Here is a 19,444-nt window from a genome sequence, read left to right as displayed (position 1 = left end):
GTCTTATCCAGCATGAGGTTTAAAGGATGTAGGGAGTTTTCCAGAAAGTTTTCCATGTGGAGGAAACTGCATGTGCAAAGAACAGAGGCAGGAGAGAACATGGCATGTTCAGCGAATTAAACAGTACTTCTCTGTGGCTTGCATGTGAACTATGGAGAACAAGTCAGCTAAGATTAGGTCAGGAAGTAGGCAGATGCCAGATGGTGAATGGCTCTGTGTGAATGGGGACAGGCTCCTGTCCTCTAGTGCATGTCACTTTCTGAGCAATGCCCTATATTGTCTGCTTGTTCAATGCCTCCACCCTATGCCGCAGCAGGCACATGTGTACTGGAATGCAAGCACCTTAAGGGTAGGGAGCCAGTCGGTCTTATTCACTGTGACTATTCCAATGCTCAGGGCCCTCCCTACAGAAAAAGCTCATTAAACATTTGTGGAATTAATTAATAACTAAACCAATCAGTGTGCTCTGGATGGATGGGATTACTCACAAGATGGGATACTTTCTGTGGGTCCATTGCCTTACTTTGGCGTCAATTATCTTGAAGAATCAAGGTAGGTCATGTTGAATGAGTGGATTAGTCTAAAATAGGACAATTTTGAGATAATCTTTTCTTTGGAGGCCAAAGATTACTTAACAAATTCATACCTAGTTTATTTTACTCTCAACTCCACATTTTAAAACTCAATCCCCTCTCCAAGAATGTCCTATGACTTCTTCAGAACATTTTGGCCATCCTTCAAATACTTCTTCCCTTCCAGATGTATTTATGCCGGGATTCAGCTGGCAGAATGGAAGTAAAATAAATATTGGTAACTGAATGAAAATATGATTCTTCTAGATAATGCTGCCAAACCTAAGAAAAAGTAACTTGAGAACATAATCTCAATGTGGACTTATATTCCTATTTATCAGGTGCCTGTAGGGTTTGGTTAAAAAGTCAGAAGACACATTTGTTTAAGGCCTCTGTCTAGAATGTGGCACACATTTGAACAGGGCTATTTCTTGGTGATGACATAAATAGCAAGATGAGGTAAAACACATTCTTTTTTTTTTCTTTAATGTTGTCAGAAAAGGCAGCTTCCCAAGGAATCAGAGAATGTTTGAAGGGTAGGGACCTTATTTCCCTCTTTGACAGGCGAAGAAAATGAGATCCAGGCAAGGGAAGTGACTTGCCCAGGGCTGGAGAGCTAGTTAGTGGCAGAGCTGGAACTGTAGTCCAGGTCTCAGACTCCCAGGGCCAATTGTCCTTCCTCTGCATCATTCAGCCTCTCGAGACATTAGCTACAACTTCTGAGAAACATACTACCTCTTTCATCATTTCTTGATCTTTTTGAAAATATTGATGATCTCTCTCTGCATCTTTCCTCCCTAAGATGATCTGGGAAAATGCCATTGAGGGTAAATCTTATATTGCATTTTGTTGGCAATTCCCACTGTCACCAACCTGTCCCCAGCTTGAACATTTCACTAAAAGTCTGAATTCCCAGGTTTCTTGCTTCCAGCTAATCCCCTTTCTCCTTAATCACATTTTTAAAACTCCACATTTGTGTTTACATCCTCTAAAGCAATGAATTTTTTTTTCCTTCCTGTAATCTGGAAATTCTTTTTTTGTTGTTGTGTTTGTTGTTATTTTTAAGAAAACTTGAACATATCAGATGGACTTTCCGGCTCCTTAGAAACCAGTCTGGTAGGAGAGTTGATTGGATTTGCCTAAAGCATTTCCTCATTAGTAGCCTGTGTGCTGCTTTTTCTTTCAAATGTCATCTGGCCAACCCAACAAAGATTTAATTGTGGCAACTTGGAGCCTTAGCAAATTTGGGCTTTACTGAATGCTCTTTTGAAATCTTCACAACTGCCTGTCCTTCAAATGAAAAACACAAACATATTGAAAGTGGCTTGGTGGATTATTGGTTTGAAGACCACTTCTTACTTCTCTCCGCCCCTTTTCTTACAACTGAAGATTGGAATTTTAATTGCTAAACCACAGCTTTTAAATCATGATGCCCAAAAAGGACATGGTTTATTAATTAGTTCTGATTACTAGGCACCCTGAACCTGGGCCTGGCTGCTTCAAATCAGTTTCAACAGCTCTTTGCCTGAAATTACTGCCGGTAAGCACATGAAGGTGTAATTATGCAGACACTAGTGGTTCAGTTCTGCCAGGTTAAACCCTCTATTATGAATACATATTATAGCGTCTTAAAAGGCATTTATTGAAATGCCATAGTTTAACAGTTCAAGCTTACAAAATCAAACTCTCTCATGTTACAGGCAACAGCCTCTTAATTGGATGTTTTCTCCCAGCACATAAAAATATTGACTTAAATACACGCACACACACATACACACACACACACACACACACAGTTTTTTTTCAGAGCAAGAATCAGTATTGCTTCCTGGTTGAACCTAAGGACTCTAGAGCCAGTCTGCCTGGATTCACCTCATGCTTCTGCCATTTTCCAGCACTGTGACTTTGGGCGAATGACCTAACCCCTCTCGATTGTAGTGTCTTTGGTGAAAGGGGGATGATTATAATGCCTATAATGTTGTGAGGTTCAGATGAGTTAGTACACAAAAAAACACTTAGCAAAGTATATGGAACATAGTCATGATTTTTTTAAATTGATTGCTCTAACACATTTCTTTGTATTTATGTGTTATAAAATCTATTTATGCTAAGTCCTCAGAGAATTAGGAATGTCTTCCTCTGTTGTCTCCAGATATTTATTCTCTTCATTTTCCACAGTAATAGCCACCTCTCCCTACCATTTTTAGCTGAGTGGACATAGAGCTGTCAAGAATAAAGAAAAAGTTTATTTTCCACCTAGAAGTGGCCATGTGAGTAAGTTCTGGCCGATGAGCTGTGTGTTAATCCATTTGGCATCGCTATAAGGGAATACCTGGGCTTGGGTAATTTATAAAGGAAAGAGGTTTAATTGGCTCACGGTGCTGCAGGCTGGACAGGAAGCATGGTGCCACCATCTGCTTGACTTCTGGTGATGCCCCAGGGAGCTTTTACTCATGGTGGAAAGCAAAGGGAGAGCAGCACATCATATGGCAAGTATGGGACAAAGAGAGAGAGAAGGGGGAGGTCCCAGACTCTTTTAAACAACCAGATCTCAAGTGAACCAACTGGGTGAGAACTCATTCATTATCAAGGGGATGGTGCTAAGCCATTCACGAGGGATCTGTCCTCATGATCCAATACCTCCCACTAGGCCCACCTCTAACAATGGAGATTACATTTCAATATGAGATTTGGAGGGGCTAAATATTCAAACCATATCAGGTTGTAAGCAGAAATAGTGTGTCAATATCTGAAAAGTGGCCTTAAAGCAAGAAGGATGGTGTGTTTTTCACTTCTTCGTCTTTCCTACTAATGTGAATTTGGTTGTGATGGCTGGAACTCAGCAGCCATATTGGATCATTAGACAGCACAACAGGGATACAGAGCAGTCAGGAAGCAGAAGCCTGAGTCTCTGACAACTTCAGGGAGCAGAGCTGCCCCAGCAGCCCTTTTCTTTCACTCTAGACTTTTGACGAATGAATAACAAACTCCTGTATTACTTAATACACTAATGTTGGCTGCCTATTGTAGATACATCTATTCTTAAGCAACACCTTCCCTTCCCTAAATTAGATGATATCTTAACTATTTTGATTGCCAGGTATAGAAATTTCAGGACACTAATGCACAGAGAACCATGAAGGTTTCACACACTCTATTTCCAATTAGAACCACTGCTTTACCACACCCAAGCATGGCTACCCTGCTTTCACTCCCTGCCTGGGGCTGCTCAGTCTCAGACCTCAACTGGTGACTGGGGACAGGAGTGCTTGGCAGTAGAATTATGTCTACAATTGATAGCCAAGCCTTGTAAAAATGACCTGGAGTCTCTTCCAGCAAGAAGGACCATCTCGACCATTTTATTACTCCCCGGGTTCACGCAATTCTCCTGCCTCAGCCTCTCCGAGTAGCTGGGACTACAGGCGCCCGCCACCATGCCCGGCTAATTTTTTGTATTTTTAGTAGAGATGGGGTTTCATGGTGGTCTCGATCTCCTGACCTCGTGATCCACCCGCCTCGGCCTCCCTAAGTGCTGGGATTACAAGCGTGAGCCACTGCGCGCGGCCCAAGTTCAGGATCTTCTAAAGAAGTATATTTATTCCAGCCTCAGACAGCTTAAATATGTCCCCCTAAATTTCTGCATTTGTTCTTGAGTGTGTCTGTGTTCCTCTTTAAATATTTTGCCCAGAAATAAATAATATTTATTAAAATACACGGTCCCTGAATAATATTTCTCCTTCTGTAACTGCAACCTGGGCTAACAGGTTTGGAGCAACCATGGAGCTCTTTTCTCCTAATTGCACTTATTTTCAGTTAAAACCCTGAAATTTTCCTTGAAAATATGTGTTGGTGTTAAATGACTGCTCCTCTGTCTTGTATTAATATGGCTATTTTTGATATGATTGAGTGCCTCAATAAAGGTCCATATTACATGCATCTGGGTATATTTGAACTGCTGATTAAATTTTTGTGAACCTGAACTGTCTTTCATGCTCCTAGATCCTTTTTTTAATGGGTTCTTCCAAGGCATTTTATTCCTTTTATAAAACATAGCTCATTCTACTTTCTGCCGTAGTTTGTGTACTTTGTCTTATGTCCTATCTTAGGTGGTTTTCTGAGAAGCAGAGCATCTGTCTGGGGGATTGGGTAGTGATTTTGCAGCCTCCCAAGCTTAGCAGCTTCTGTTGGGCCAAGATTGGGGGGCAGCTATGAGTTGTTGTCACCCAACACACAGCAACCAGGCTATAGGAAAAGGGTCCTAGATGGGACACCAACAGCATCCACTGTAGTCACCCATGATTTTGTAACTCTGAGTATGGAGTGTATTGTTCATCGCTGTAGTCTCCATAATCTTGTTGATGTCTTGCACAGGGAAGGCACTAGTTGGTGGAACCAATTCGTTGAAGATCTGGAGGAAATGCCCCCTAGTTCGCTGTCATTCCAATTCACTGCCATTTGTAATAACAAACACCTGTGAGGGACTTAGCCCAATCTCCCCAGGCAGCAAAGAACCAGAGTATGTGGGTGATAGAAAGAAGAATATGCAAGTTTATATTGCATGTTCCAAGAATCTCGTTGCCCCGTCAACTCAAAAGCTGTCTAAAGACCAAATGCTCAAATTCAGAATAGGCAAAAATACTTCTTAATACCAAGGCAAACATATCAAAGAGCAGAACTTCCGTCTGCTTCACTGGGCTCTTAAGCTGTTTTTGTTTTCTTATTTTTGTTTTCTTAAGTTGTATAAAAGTAATACACACAAATGGTTGAACATGAAAATGATATAAAAGTAATAAATAAATAGTAAACACCTATTTCTTAATCATTGTGGCTTTTATTTCCACTTCTCACAGCTAACTAGTGTTAATAATTTCTTATATTTCTACCCAGAAATAATTGTAGGCATATAAGCACATATATTTACGAATTTATATACAAAGATATTATAGTATATGTATTGCTTTCTCCTTTTATCCCCACTAATAATAGCTCTTACAGGTCTTTCCACATCAATACATCTACAGATATATATATATACATATATATACATATATATCATCTACAGATATATATATATACATATATATACATATATATCATCTACAGATATATATATGAAATATATATATTTCATTTTTTAAATGATGATATAGATGTCTTACGATTTATTTAATCTGTCCCTTTTTAATGGATATTTACATTGTTTCTAGTTTTCAGCTCTTACAAATAATTTTTTTGCTATTACACATTTTTACCACTACAAAATGTGTTCTTATATATATTTCTTTGTATGTGTTTCCTTAACACTATTAAATTGAAAACCCTATGATTGTTTCTCAACAGAAAAATGGCATCATGGGTAATGAATGTGGCTGCCATATTCCTTACATCTATATTGAATAATGTATCTTTTAGCCTAATCTCTGCCCATGTTTTCAGCCTTTTTCCCAGAATGCAAAACTTAAAATCAGAACATGTAAAAAATGTCACAGTTGAAAAAAGCTACACACAATTCTCAACTGTAGGACATCATAACAGCAAGTTCTAAGGTCCACAGAGCTATATAATTTAAATAATAAGATAATTACCTTGAGTGGAACAGAAATTCGAAATCTTGTTGAGAATTTAAGAAGGTCAGTATTAAGAGCTTATCCAATGCAAGTCTATTTCAGAAACACAATCAGACTTCCCAGAAATTCAGCCGTGATGTATTAAAAGCACTTATTGTCTTTTTGCTTGCAGTGAAGTACATGCGAGAAGCCACGCCTTATGTGAAGAAAGGATCCCCAGTATCTGAGATTGGGTGGGAAACACCTCCGCCTGAATCCCCTCGGTTAGGGGGCAGCACCTCAGACCCCCCGTCATCGCAGTCCTTCTCCTTCCACAGAGACCGGAAAAGCATCCCCCTCAAAATGTGCTACGTCACTCGGAGTATGGCCTTGGCCGACCCTGAGAACAGGTAAATAGGGTCAAAACTCTCCACTGTGTAGAGCAGCTCCTTGGCCTTTCAGGGTAAATGGGGGCTTTCACCAGATTGCCCTCATGTTCTGAAAGCACATCATAGCTTCCAAAGAAAAGCGTGAAAGGGCCATGCTGAGAATTGTGTGTGTGTGTGTGTGTGTGTGTGTGTGTAAGAGAGAGTGAGAGAGACAGAGGAGAGAGAGAATCTATACACTGAGCACTGGTTCTGGAAAGAGTTGAAGAACTGGAATCAGCATCCTAAATGTCTTCAGGGCTCATTACCAGTCCATGTGACTTAGGCCAAGTTTCTTAAACCGCTTAGCCTCAGTTTTGTCGTCTCTAAGATGAGAATAATTGAAATAGATGCCTTGTTGGGTTGTGAGAACTAAATTAGGAAATCCATGTGATATAGTTTGGATGTTTGTCCCCTCCAAATCTCATGTTAAAATGTGATCCCCAATGTTGGAGATGGGGGTCCAGTGAGAGGTGTTTGGGTCATGGGGGCAGATCCCTCATGAATGGCTTGGTGCCCGCCCCGAGGTAGTGAGTGAGTTCTTGCTCTATTAGTTCAAGCGAGAGCTGGTTATTTGAAAGAGCATGGCACACTTCCCTGCTCTTTCTTGCTCCCTCTCTTCCCATGTAACTTGTCGGCACCCCCTGCCCCTTCCACCATGAGTGGAATCTCCCTGAAGCCCTCATCAGAAGCAGATGCCGGTGCCATGCTTCCTGTACAACCTGCAGAACCGTGAGCCAAATAATCCTCTTTCCTTAAATTACCCAGCCTCAGGTATTCCTTTAAAGCAACACAAAATGAATTAATGCACCATGTAAGGTGCTCAGCACAGGAAAACCTTCCATGAATATAAGCTATAGTAATACTTATAGTATATATATTATAATATATATACTATAATATATAATATATTATATATACTATAATATATATACTATATATAACATAATAAAGTAATATTATATAGTTTCTTATTAATGTTAGATAGTAATAAGCAAATTCACCTTACTAGGCCTCAGTGCTGTCAACTGTATACTTGGAGGGTTAGATGAGAGTCGCTTTAAGGCTATTTTCTACTTTAAGCATCTCTTTATGCTCAAGAGAACAAAAGGAGTGGCTTTGGTCCAAGTCTGGAATGCTGTTTCCCAAAGTCAGTACATGACTTTGCATGCCACAGGCTAGATATATCACCCAACCCATGGCAATTATAAGGAATGCAGCCAAGAGGAAGTAAAATTCAGGGTCCCTCATCCCCCAGAATTCTTACTTTAGCTCAGTAGAAGAGAAAACATACATTTTAGGAGGAAAATAAGAGAAATAAAGAAAGCGAGGAATTGAGCCAGCAAATGGGGAATCTTAGTGACCTTTGAATCCACATTAAAGTGCTAAAAATAGGAACCGCTTGACTGGCCCTTATTTAGAATGTGTGTGGGACAGCTGCAACCCACCCGAATAGAAAGTATTTGGCTAGGCTCAGAGTTGCTGATGGGGAAAAGCCATCGGGAATAGGGGCAGGGAGAAAGTTGCTTCCTTGGCTCCCAGCTCAGTGTCTTTTTTGTTCTCATCTCAGTTAGCTCACTCTAAGGATGCTGCCAGGGCCCTTCTGGCTCTGGCCAGCTGCAGGATCTTTCTACCCCGCTCTCCCTACTCTTCCTGTATTAGTTCTTTCTGTACAGGGATTGGCCAGTTGTACAAGAAAGCCAGCAAGTATCGGCAAGAGGGGTAAGAGCAGACAGACTGGGAAGGACACAGAGCTCATCGCTGGTCCACTCTCACTCTGTTCTCTGTTTTGTTCCCCACAATTTCTGCAGTTCCTGGGCCTGCAGTCGACATGCTGGTTACTCTAAGTCTCCTTTTCCCTGGCCGTTTACTCACCCAATCAAACAAGTCCCATCTCCCAAGGATCTGATGTCAAAGTTTTCAGATGTGATGAATTCATGATGTAGTATTGAGTGCCTATCATGTGCATTATGCTAATTAATGTAGACCAGAGACTGCAAAGTGGCAGCCTATGGTATACCCAGCCCACAGATATGTTCTTTTTCTTTTTTGGAATAGTCTAAGTGTTTACATAAATTGGAATTAGTTGCCATGTTCAATAACTGAGAAATTTCACATTTAAAAAGCCAGGTTTTTGCTTTTCTAGAAAAGTTGGAAGAACTGGTGATGTTACTGGGCCCACATTGTTGCAGGCAGGGCAGTAATATACCAGAGCTCAGTAGAGTTTTCTCCTTTGACAAGAGAATGAACTCTCCTTATCATTTCTATTACCTTATACTTACGGAATTCAATTAATTATCTGCCTGATCTTTGAATTTGTAACCCTGCTTAGTCCTCTTAACAGCTCTCTGAGTTTCTTTCATTGTCCCCATTCTACAGACAAAAAATTTAGACAAAAGGTGTTTATATAAGCTCTCAACATTATATAGCTGTTATATAGTCTAGCTGGGCTTCAAACTCATGCCTATAAAATGGGTGACAGTGTCAGTTAATCATTTCCAGAAAAATGCAAACTGAGAAAAAAACTTACTGGGACATTGTAGGAGCAATTCATACAATAGGGAGAACATTTGAATAGATGATTTATTGGGTTTCTTCCAGAAGTAGGACTTATATGCTACGACAGCACTCCCAGGTCATTTAATTATATTTTAAATAATATTTTGGGAGACATCAGACCTTAATCTAGATATTGGAAACTTCAGTCTGTATGTCAAGCCAGTAGAGGAGAATAAGTTTCAAACTTTTATATTGGTGCTCGTCAAGTCCACCACTGACGATTATACATAGGGCTTCCCCTGTGGGAGAGGGAGAGCCTGTTCTGCTGTGGTGTGAGAACCAGCAGGGCAGAATCAAACATGAGAATCCAGCTAAGCCAGATGGTTCTGAAGGGACTTCAGGTCCAGACAAGTCCCAAACTGCTTCTAACAAGAAGATTGGGGGCTTAGGTGAGGCTTGCCCATGGTAGAGGAAGAGAAGAAAATAAAAAAGAAACAAATATTTTATGAAACTCCAGTTATAGGCTGAGCAGAGTATGGTGTACCAGTCAGAAATGTGGAATCTGCAAAACCCAACTCTATGCTGAATGCAAGAGACACACCTACCAGAGTGATTTTAAAAGGTGAAAGATACAAGGATGGGCAAAAGCTTACAAGGCAAATGCAAACTATTAAATAACAACAGAAAGCATTGATTTTGATCTTGACATAAGACAAGGTAAAATGTAGGCTGAAAAATGTCCAAAGTAAAATGTCCATAAAGTAGCACAAGGAAGGACTGATTTATGTTGAAGGCCAGAGTTCACAAGCAACATCCAGTAGTTATGAATACATACCACATAACAAAACAGCAACATTTATAGTGGAAACTGCAGAAGATGCAAGAAGAAATAGACAGAAACATACTCGTATTAGATATTTCAACATATACCACGTTCCATCCAAGTAAGGGCAAGCAGAGGACACAGATAAATACAGTAATCCCCCCTTATTCATGGAAGGAATGTAACAGGACCCCCAGTAGATGCCTGAAACCATGGATAGTACTGACTCCTCTATAACTGTGTTTTTCCTATACATACATACTATGATAAAGTTTAATTTATAAAGTAGGCACAGTAGGAGATTAACAACAATGCTAATAAAATGGAACAATTATAACAATATACTGTAATAAAAGTTATGTGAATATGGTCTCTCTCTCTCTCAAAATATTTTATTGTACTTATTTTGGGGCTGCAGTTGACCTCAGATAACTGAAACCATGGAAAGTGGAACCATAAGTAAGGGACAACTTACTATAATTATATAGAAGACCCAAACAACATAATAAATAAAGTAGATCTGAATGCATTGCAAACTCTTTACTCTAATAATAGAGAATACACTTACTTTTCAAGTCCACAAAGAACACTGACAAAATTAACCACAGATCAGGTCACCAAAAAAATGCAGTAAGTTCCATTAGGTACAAATAATACAAACAACAGCCTCTGATGACAGTGGAATAAAACAAAGCCTTTTTTTCATAGGTTTTTTAAAGCTCTCTGTAAAATAACTCTTGGGTCAAAAGGGAACTACAAGCTGATATTGTTGCATTTCTTCAAAAATAAATAATAATGAGAATAATGCATCCATTAAATATGAAGACAAAGAAGGATAAAGAGAGAGTGTAGAGTGTGCAGTCAGCTAGACCCACAGTGGAATCTTAGTTCTACCCCTTATATGTGAATTTAAGCAAGAATCTCATTTAATTCAAATAACCATCATAGGTAGCGGGAACTCTTCTCTCTACTTTATAGACAGTGACGCTTAGCTGAGAAATGACAGTTGAAGCAAACGGTAGATCTCGGATTCAAACCCAAGCCTAGCTGACCCCAAGCCCAATTTCTGAATCATCACACACATTGCCTCTAACTTCAGCACCTGGCAGAGCAGCTCGCCTGAACTGTAAGCACCTTGGCCAGGAGTTAATGGTCTCCTGGGAGCTAAAACCTGAGAACTGATGACAAATGCCACAGCATCTTGGGGCTAATCCCCTCAGTTGGTGACACACAGGTGCCTCTAGTCTGCATTAAAAACTCTAATGTTCAATTTCTCAAATACAACAGCCATAGAACGGCAGGCAGGATTGCTGCTCTTTCTGTGGAAAAGGTCACCCAGCAGGCATTGAATCCACAAGAATATGTCTCTGCTAGTGGCTGTCAGTAATTACAATATATTTTTATTATTCTACCTCTTAAATATCTCTTGTTTTTCATATTCAGCTCTTTGCCTTCACAGCCACTGCCCTGAGCCAGGCCCACATCTTTAGTCCCTGAGAGTATTTGGGTATGTTTCTTACAGGGTGTTTTGTTGCTAGTTTGCTCTTTCCCCACTTCCCACCATCTACTCCATACCTAGCTAGCCAAGGGAACCTGAAATTTACCCCTTCCATCAAAATGGCTCCCTGTCACCTGCACTCATATCTAAACTCCTCAGTATTGCATAAAAACCCCTTTAGGCTTTAGATATTCCCTAATTGTCCAGCTCCTCTTTACCTCATCCTTTCTGTTCCAGCGTCCCTTAAATAATTTGTATACTTCCTACAATTGCCTTCCTGACAACTTCCTACTTGCCCTTTAAGCCTCAGGGTAAACAGTCTTCTCAGATATCAATGTTTTGTTACACCTTCTGTGTCAACTAATTCATTATAGCATGCTTCATAATAACTTGTGATTTTTTTCTTACATGCCTACTCAGTTCCTAAGTCATAAGGTTTTTGAGGTCTGAGACACTCCATATTTCCATTTTATTACCCCAGATGTCTAGAACTTTGGCATTCAAAACTATTTTTGTTCATAAATGATAAATAGTATATTTATCTGCTCGCTGTTCATATTCTTCTCTAAAAATGTCTTTTGAAAAAATACTCCACTAAATATTCTTGGGAATAAGGGAATAAATAAAAGCATAGTTCTCTTCTGACAGACATAGGAAGCTTAAAGAAACCAGGACAATCCATTAACCAAGCCTGTCACTGGATTGTGAGCAACTGTGCTACAATGGGTAGTTTATGAGGCTTTAAGTCATGGCTCTTTGTACTGCTACGTAACAGAGTCCACTGTAGATTTTCATGCTTAAATTATGGAAAGATTTACATCATCTTTCTTGGGAAACAGTGTACATCTCTATTTATGGTGCACAAATGAAACATTCACAGAAGGTGCTGTCTTGGTTTCAAATGGAAAACCTCTGCTAGGCTGCACTGCAATTCAGAGGGGTAAGATCTGTTAAGTCCTGTAAGATGCCTGGATATGTTGCTACAAGGTACCCTTAGTGATGTCACCACAATCCAGTGCTTGAGTTTCAGCCACAGAAGATCAGAAACTTGATTTAGTGGGCATAGTGTTAGCAGATCCATCTCTAAGGGGTTGACTCACATTAACCAAATAGGCAAAATTTGTTTATGATGAGCAACACAGTTGTCAAGTAGACAGAAATGCCCACATGGAAAGATTTATATACCCTCTCATTGTGAGCAGGCTATATTGGAAGACAAATGTGAATATGAGCAGAATGCCAGAACGCTAAGTATTAATAATTCAAAACAATGTGGACTTTCAAAGCAGAGCGATGCACCCTTTCTGAGTAGATAAGCTACACAAGAAATTAAATTGTCATGAAATTGATTTGGTGAGTGTGGAATCAATAGAAGATGTGCTAATAGACCTTAGGAAGTATGTTTTAGGCAAGTAAGCTGAAAGCCCTCCCTTCCAGGACGGGGAGAGCCTTGCCAAGGTAACCCCTATGTAAATTTCTGCTTTGCCAACACTCCCACTCCTTTGAGCTGTACATAAATAGCCTGAGGTTTCCCATGTGGCCCTTCCCTGCCCTTTCATGGCTAATTTATCCCCTTCAGTTAACATGGTTCTTTCTTCCTGTGAGTACAAAACAGTGGATTTGGGTTTTGCTTATCAAATTTAATCACTTTTCATTCTAGGCTCCTTGAAGTTGTTCTCATAGTACCCTGTTTTGAGTTTTAGATGTTTCCAAATACTTTAGTTACACATTCATAGACAGATGGTCTTCGGTGGCTACCAACAAGAGAGGAATCATTTTACCAGTTCAGCCTTTCTCCTTTTTCCCAGTGTTTGGGGGTATATTATTGCCCCCTCGTGTCTTAGATAGAACTCTCAAACGTATTTATTAAACTTTGAATACTATTGAAACATTTCCTTCTTCAGTGCATTGAGAATGAAGATTTATGAGGTACTTTTTCCTGTCTTTTCTCCTCTGTAAGTCTTTGTTTGTGAAAAGTGCATCTCTTTTTAAGAGGCCTACAAAATATGTATTTTCTGAATGTAGTTTCTTCATTCTTTGTCAGGCACATCATGGTGGCTTCATAATGGAAACTATTGTCAGAACTCATGATTGACATTACATTTTGGAAACAGAAAAAAAATATATATAAAGTATATGTATATGGTGCTGTAATAAGTGGTCATGTTTTACATATGTAAAAACAGGTCCAGATTAACTGCATGCTTGTATCAATGAATAAAACTCTAGAGTTGCAGTTATTATAGAAAATATGGGTTTAAATCCCAAGTCTGTTACTTATTCCCTTTAATTTTAAGTAAATTATCCAATCTCTCTGATTTTCAGGTTCCTTCTTTGCTATAGTCTTAATGTTTGTGTCCCCCCACCCCCCAAGTTCTTATATCGAAACCTAATCTTTAATGTAATAATATTAAGAGATGAGACCTTTGGGAGGCAGTTAGGTCATGAGGTTAATACTTCATGAATGGGATTAGTGCCCTTTTATAAAAGGGGCTAAAGGGAGCCTGTTTTCCCCTTAGACCATGCAAGGACATATAGTAGGTACCAGCTATGAGGAACACACCTTCACCAGACATCAAATCTGCTAGTGCCTTAATCTTGGACTGTCCAGTCTCCAGAATTGTGAGAAAAAAAATTATATTGTTTGTAAAGTACCCAATCTAAGATATTTTTTATAGCAGCCTGAATAGACTAAGAAATTGGTACAGAATTGGGGTGTTGCTATAGCAAATACCTAAAAATGTAGAAGTGGTTTTGGAACTGGGTAATGGATAGAGGCTGGAAGAATTTTGAGGTACAATGCTGTAAAAGGAGATTTAAGGACAATTCTGGTGAGGTCTCAGAAGAGGAGAGCTGTAGAGAAAGCCTCAGTCTTCTTCAAAATTATCTAAGTGGCTATGGTCAGAATATTGGTATAAATATGGTGGTAAAGGCAGTTCTGATTAGGTCTCAGATGGAAATGTGGAACTTGGTATTGGACAATGAAGGAAAGGCCATCCTCATTATAAAGTGGCAAAGAACTTTGCTAAATTGTGTTCATGTCCTAGAGTCTTGTGGAGGGAGGAACTTATGAACAATAAAATAGAATATTTGACAGAAGAAATATCTAAGCAAAGTGTTGAGGGTGTGGCATGGCTTCTCCTGACTGCTTATAGTAAAAGGCAAGAAGAAAGAAACGATTAAAAATGGAATTTATAATCAAAAGACATGCAAAACTTAAAGATCTGGAAAATTCCCAGCCTGTTGTAAATAATGAAAAAAATGTGTTCTGGAGAGAACACAGAGTGTAGCTCAATGAACCTTTGATAAGGAGATTAGGATGAGTAGGTGGAATCCCGATGCTATTTATTCATCAAGACAATGGAAGAATGACCCTGAAGGCATTTGGAGATTTAAGGCTGCCAGGGCCTTGGGAACAGAACAATTTAATGATTCTGCTCTGTGCCTTGTGTTACATTGATCCTTGGCTGCCCCAGTTGTGGCTCAAGTGGCCCCAGGTGGCTTAGGCTGCCCTCTGGAAGGCACAGGTAGTAAAACTTGGCAGTATCTGCAAGGTGCCACTACACCAATACACAGGGTGTACAAGCAGTGAGGACATGGCTATCTCCACCTAGATTTCAAAGGATACCATGTGGAGCCTTGGGGCCCAGAAAGAGAACAGAGGTGGGACCACCAAAGAGAACCCCCATTAGGGCAATGTCCACTAGAGCTGTGAGGCCAGCACCATCACAGAGAGCCCCCACTAAGGCGGTGCCTAGCAGAGCCATAAGGGTAGAGCCATCAGGGACAAGACCTCCCACCAGTAGAGCCATCAGTGTACAACTCCTGCCTGGGAGAGTTGCAGGCATGCAACTTCAACCCATGAGAACTGCCACATTGGCTGTGCCCATCAAAGCCATGAAGAGCAGGGCTACCTGGAGCCTGGGGAGCCCAACCCCCATCCCAGTGTGTCTGGAAGGTGGGACTTTGAGTCAAAGAAAATTATTCTGGAGAATTAAGATTCAATTTTTGCCGGGCATGGTGGCTCACACCTGTAATCCCAGCACTTTGGGATGCCAAGGCGGGTGAAGTACCTGAGGTCAGGAGTTCAAGACCAGCCTGGCCAACGTGGTGAAACTCCATCTCTACTAAAAATACAAAAAATTGGCTGGGTGTGGTGGCAGATGCCTGTAATCCCAGCTTCTCGGGAGGCTGAGGCAGGAGAATTGCTTGAACCCAGGAGGCGGAGGTTGCAGTGAGCCGAGATCATGCCATTGCACTCCAGCCTGGGCAACAGAATGAGACTTAGTCTCAAAAAAAAAAAAAAAAAAAAAATTCAATTTTTGCCCTGTTGGGTATAGATTTGGTCAAGACCTGTTATTCCTTTCTTTCTTCCTATTTTTCCCTTTCTCTCCTATTCTGTGCCTGTCCCACCATTGCATTTTGAAATACATAACTTGCCTGATTTCACAGGCCTGCATCTGTAGGGAAATTTGCTTCAAGATGAAGCATATCTTTGAGTCTCACTTACATGTGATTTAGACGACATTTAGAGAGACTTCAGATTTTAGACTTTTGAGTTCATGCTGGAATGAGTTAAGAATTTTGGGGGCTATTGTGATGGAATGAATGTATTTTGCATGTGAGAAAGACATGAATTTGGGCATGCTAGGGACAGAATGTTATGGTCTGAATGTTTGTGTCTCCCCAAAATTCATGTTGACAACTCCTCTCCACAGAGATGGGGCCTGTGGAAGATGATTAGGTCATAAGGGCTCCACCCTCATGAACAGGATTAGTGCCTTTATAAAAGAGGCCCAAGGGTGCCTATTTGCCCCTCCTGCTACATAAGGACACACAATAGGCACTATGAGGCTCTAACCAGACACCAAATCTGCTAGTGCCTTGATCTTGGACTTTCCAGTCCCCAGAACTGTGATCAATAAATTTACATTATTTATGTTTCCCAGTCAGAAGTATTTTGTTATAGCAGACTAAGACATTACCTAACAGACTAAGACATCATCAATAAAATGTGGCCAATAATATAATCATGTTTGATTGTTATGATTAGATGACTTAATGTTGGTATCCTCTAATTGGTAGCAGGATAACTATGGGGTAAATGTAGCTTTCAGTCAAAATATCCTCATTGCTGGGTGCAAGAAAAGGGGATTTTTTTTCTCTCTGTACTCAGAGTCCAGGAGAGAGAACTGGAAGGTCAAGCTGTCAAGCTGAGATTATTTTGTAAGACATTCTTCCACAGACATTTTTAAGGCTTTTGAGATTTCTGGCTTTTTGTAGGGACCTCAGTTCCATTTTCCCAACTCATGGGTTTTCAATACCTTAACTATCTTTTATTTGTCAAATTCCAAGTCCTCAGCTCACCCACCACTACCTGATCCACTACATGCTACCTGTCACAACCCCACCCCTACCCATTTTCCCAGGGATGCTTTATGATTAGCTTAAATACCCACTATTCTGATTTTTAATGCTGCCCCCACCCCCTTTTTTTGACACCTGGGAGTTTCCTTTTCTTTCTTGTAAGATCAGCATTACACAAACAAGCACACTTTTCTTATTATACTTTATCTAGAAAACCCAGGTGTCAATAGCAGAAGCATTCCTGAATTTATGTAGATCATTATTTTGCTGGAACTGGAAACCTCCTGAAACATGGCAGTGGAATTGCTTGTAATCGGCTGTGTATATCATGAACAAAAGTCAATATTCTATTTTTTCAAGTGTAATTTAACATAAGAAGTTAAACATTTACCATTCAATTTAAAACTAAAAACAGGCCGGGTGCGGTGGCTCACGCCTGTAATCCCAGCACTTTGGGAGGCCGAGGCGGGTGGATCATGAGGTCAGGAGATCGAGACCATCCTGGCTAACGCAGTGAAACCCTGTCTCTACTAAAAATACAAAAAACCAGCCAGGCGCAGTGGCAGGCGCCTGTAGTCCCAGCTACTCGGGAGGCTGAGGCAGGAGAATGGCGTGAACCCAGGAGGCGGAGGTTGCAGTGAGCCGAGATAGCGCCACTGCAGTCCAGCCTGGGCAAAAGAGCAAGTCTCCGTCAAAAAAAAAAAAAAAAAAACTAAAAACAAAAAACTGTGAGTATTATCGTTTGGATAATTTACCTCCTTCATTTGAAATTATGGACTGCCCTCTACCACCAGAACCACCATTTTGGTCATGCTTTTTCAGCTATCTATGTATCTACCTATTTGTCTTTCTATCTATCTATCTATCTATCTATCTATCTATCTATCTATCTATCTATCTATCTATCATCTATCCACCTACGTAGCCACCCACCTACATACTTGTCAGTATTTGCTTCTCACTTAGGCAACCCATGTGAAATACTTTGTTACTGTAGGAAGGGTATACATGCAAAGAGAGGTGATGTTAGCCTTGGATTCAACAGTGTGGGCACTCTGCATTTGAGAAATTTAGGAAGTAGAATACATAGTAACATTTTAGCAATCGTTTTAATGGTGGTTGGGAAGGAGAAGTTCAGAGAGGTTGGGTTGAATTTGTCAGAAATTTGAAATAGGAAGCAAGTGCTAAATGGTTGTATAATTTTTAAGCGTATATAGTGAATGAAACTAAGTAAAGAAGTACTGCCTGGTGGCACTCACAACAGACCTAACAAAATAGATCTCATACACTCCCTTTTTTAAGTTATTTTAAGTGAAATTTTAAATGTTATCAAAATGATAAAGGCAGATAATTTAAAACTCAAATAGATCTAAAAGATTTATTTTTAAAGCAATGGGAATTTATTAATTTTATAATATCTTCCTCTCTTTTTGTCATCTCTCTTCACATGTCTTGTTAGAAGGATGTTGGGGCTTCTAGATTGATGTTGTAAGGTTTTTTTCTCTATGGCTTACATTAGATTTTTTTTACTTTATTTTTTAATCCTTCTCATGAATATATTTTGTTTACCTTTTACCTGTCATATTTTAGCTTTTTGTTTTCCGAATTTTTTTATAGAATTTTGTTCTTTTTTGGATGTCATATTTTCTGTTAATTCTTGGAGAGTATTAATTCTCTTTTTTTACTTTTCTTTGTGTTCTTTTTTCCTCCATTTACTGTTTTCTGTTTGTTTGTTTGTTTTTATCTTCATCTTCTTTACTGGAGGTTTTCTCAAATGTCTGGTGATCCATTGCTATCTGTTCATTTCTTGCACTGAGTAAAACATGTTGGAACCTATGTGGAGAGTGGGAAAGGGGATGTCAACTGGTGAGAATTCACATAGAATTATTGCTTGGTGAACCAAGCCTTACCAAGAGATCCCTCCCAATTCTGCAAATATCAGTGTTTAGAAGCTTTACCTGGGTCTGTTCAGTTACTTATGGGAGAATCATTCTGTCTTTTTGAGTGTGGATTGCGGGTAGATAGTGGGAGATTACCCATTTTCCACTGTTCTGAGAGTCCCAACACTCAGCATACAGACTTCATTTAGGGCCCTCTTTTCAGGGCCATCTCACCCCCTACGCTGTCTCTGGAGGTTCTGAGCCCATGCAGGTTGTGCAGAGCCAAGGGACTCACATCTGGCTGGAATTCTCTTTGTGGCCCTTTAGGTTATAGCATTTTATACTCTTCCTCCACTCTGCAGAGTCAGTAACCCAGCTCCATCGCTGTCTGTCCTCCAAACATGTCGTGCCTGTCTTGTTCTCCTGTGAGTTTAGACCTCCTTTACTGTCTTTTCACTGGATCTTACAAAAGGCAGGAGATCAACATGAATAGCCAAACCACTGTTTTTCCCAATGAGAATCCTTGCATAATTTGCATATTGGTATATAACAGAGTACACAAAAGGTTCATTTTAATGAGCTTAAAAAATTTTTTCTAGTCTTGTTATTTTTAAGAAAATTTGTTTTCCTCCTAGATAAACTTCAGCGTTCATCCTAATTATCATACATTTTTAATCAGTGTGAATGAATTAATGAGGTTTCACTGGCAATGGTAAGCTAGTTAAAAAATGAATTTAAGTACCTCCAGTTTACCTTGAGGAAGAGTTGAGGAGAGGGCTCACCAAGCATGGTTCTATGACTTCATCAATACACAGCTCCTTATGAGTTAATTTT

General features: G+C 39.9%; 1 protein-coding gene across 1 annotated transcript in view; it reads left to right on the top strand.

Annotated features, from left to right (window-relative positions):
- SNTB1 (syntrophin beta 1) overlaps nt 1-19,444 on the top strand; it is a 279,512-nt gene that overhangs the window by 110,120 nt on the left and 149,948 nt on the right. The window contains exon 2 of the mRNA XM_032760343.2: nt 6,312-6,528. Within this exon, the coding sequence (XP_032616234.2) occupies nt 6,312-6,528 (217 nt within the window). The remainder of the gene's footprint in view (nt 1-6,311; nt 6,529-19,444) is intronic.

This window comes from Hylobates moloch, unplaced genomic scaffold, assembly GCF_009828535.3.
Source record: "Hylobates moloch isolate HMO894 unplaced genomic scaffold, HMol_V3 SCAFFOLD_9, whole genome shotgun sequence".
In the NCBI taxonomy this organism is placed as follows: Eukaryota; Metazoa; Chordata; class Mammalia; order Primates; family Hylobatidae; genus Hylobates; species Hylobates moloch.
The sequence above is the reverse complement of the archived record's forward strand: the minus strand, read 5'-3'. Positions and strand labels throughout refer to the sequence as shown.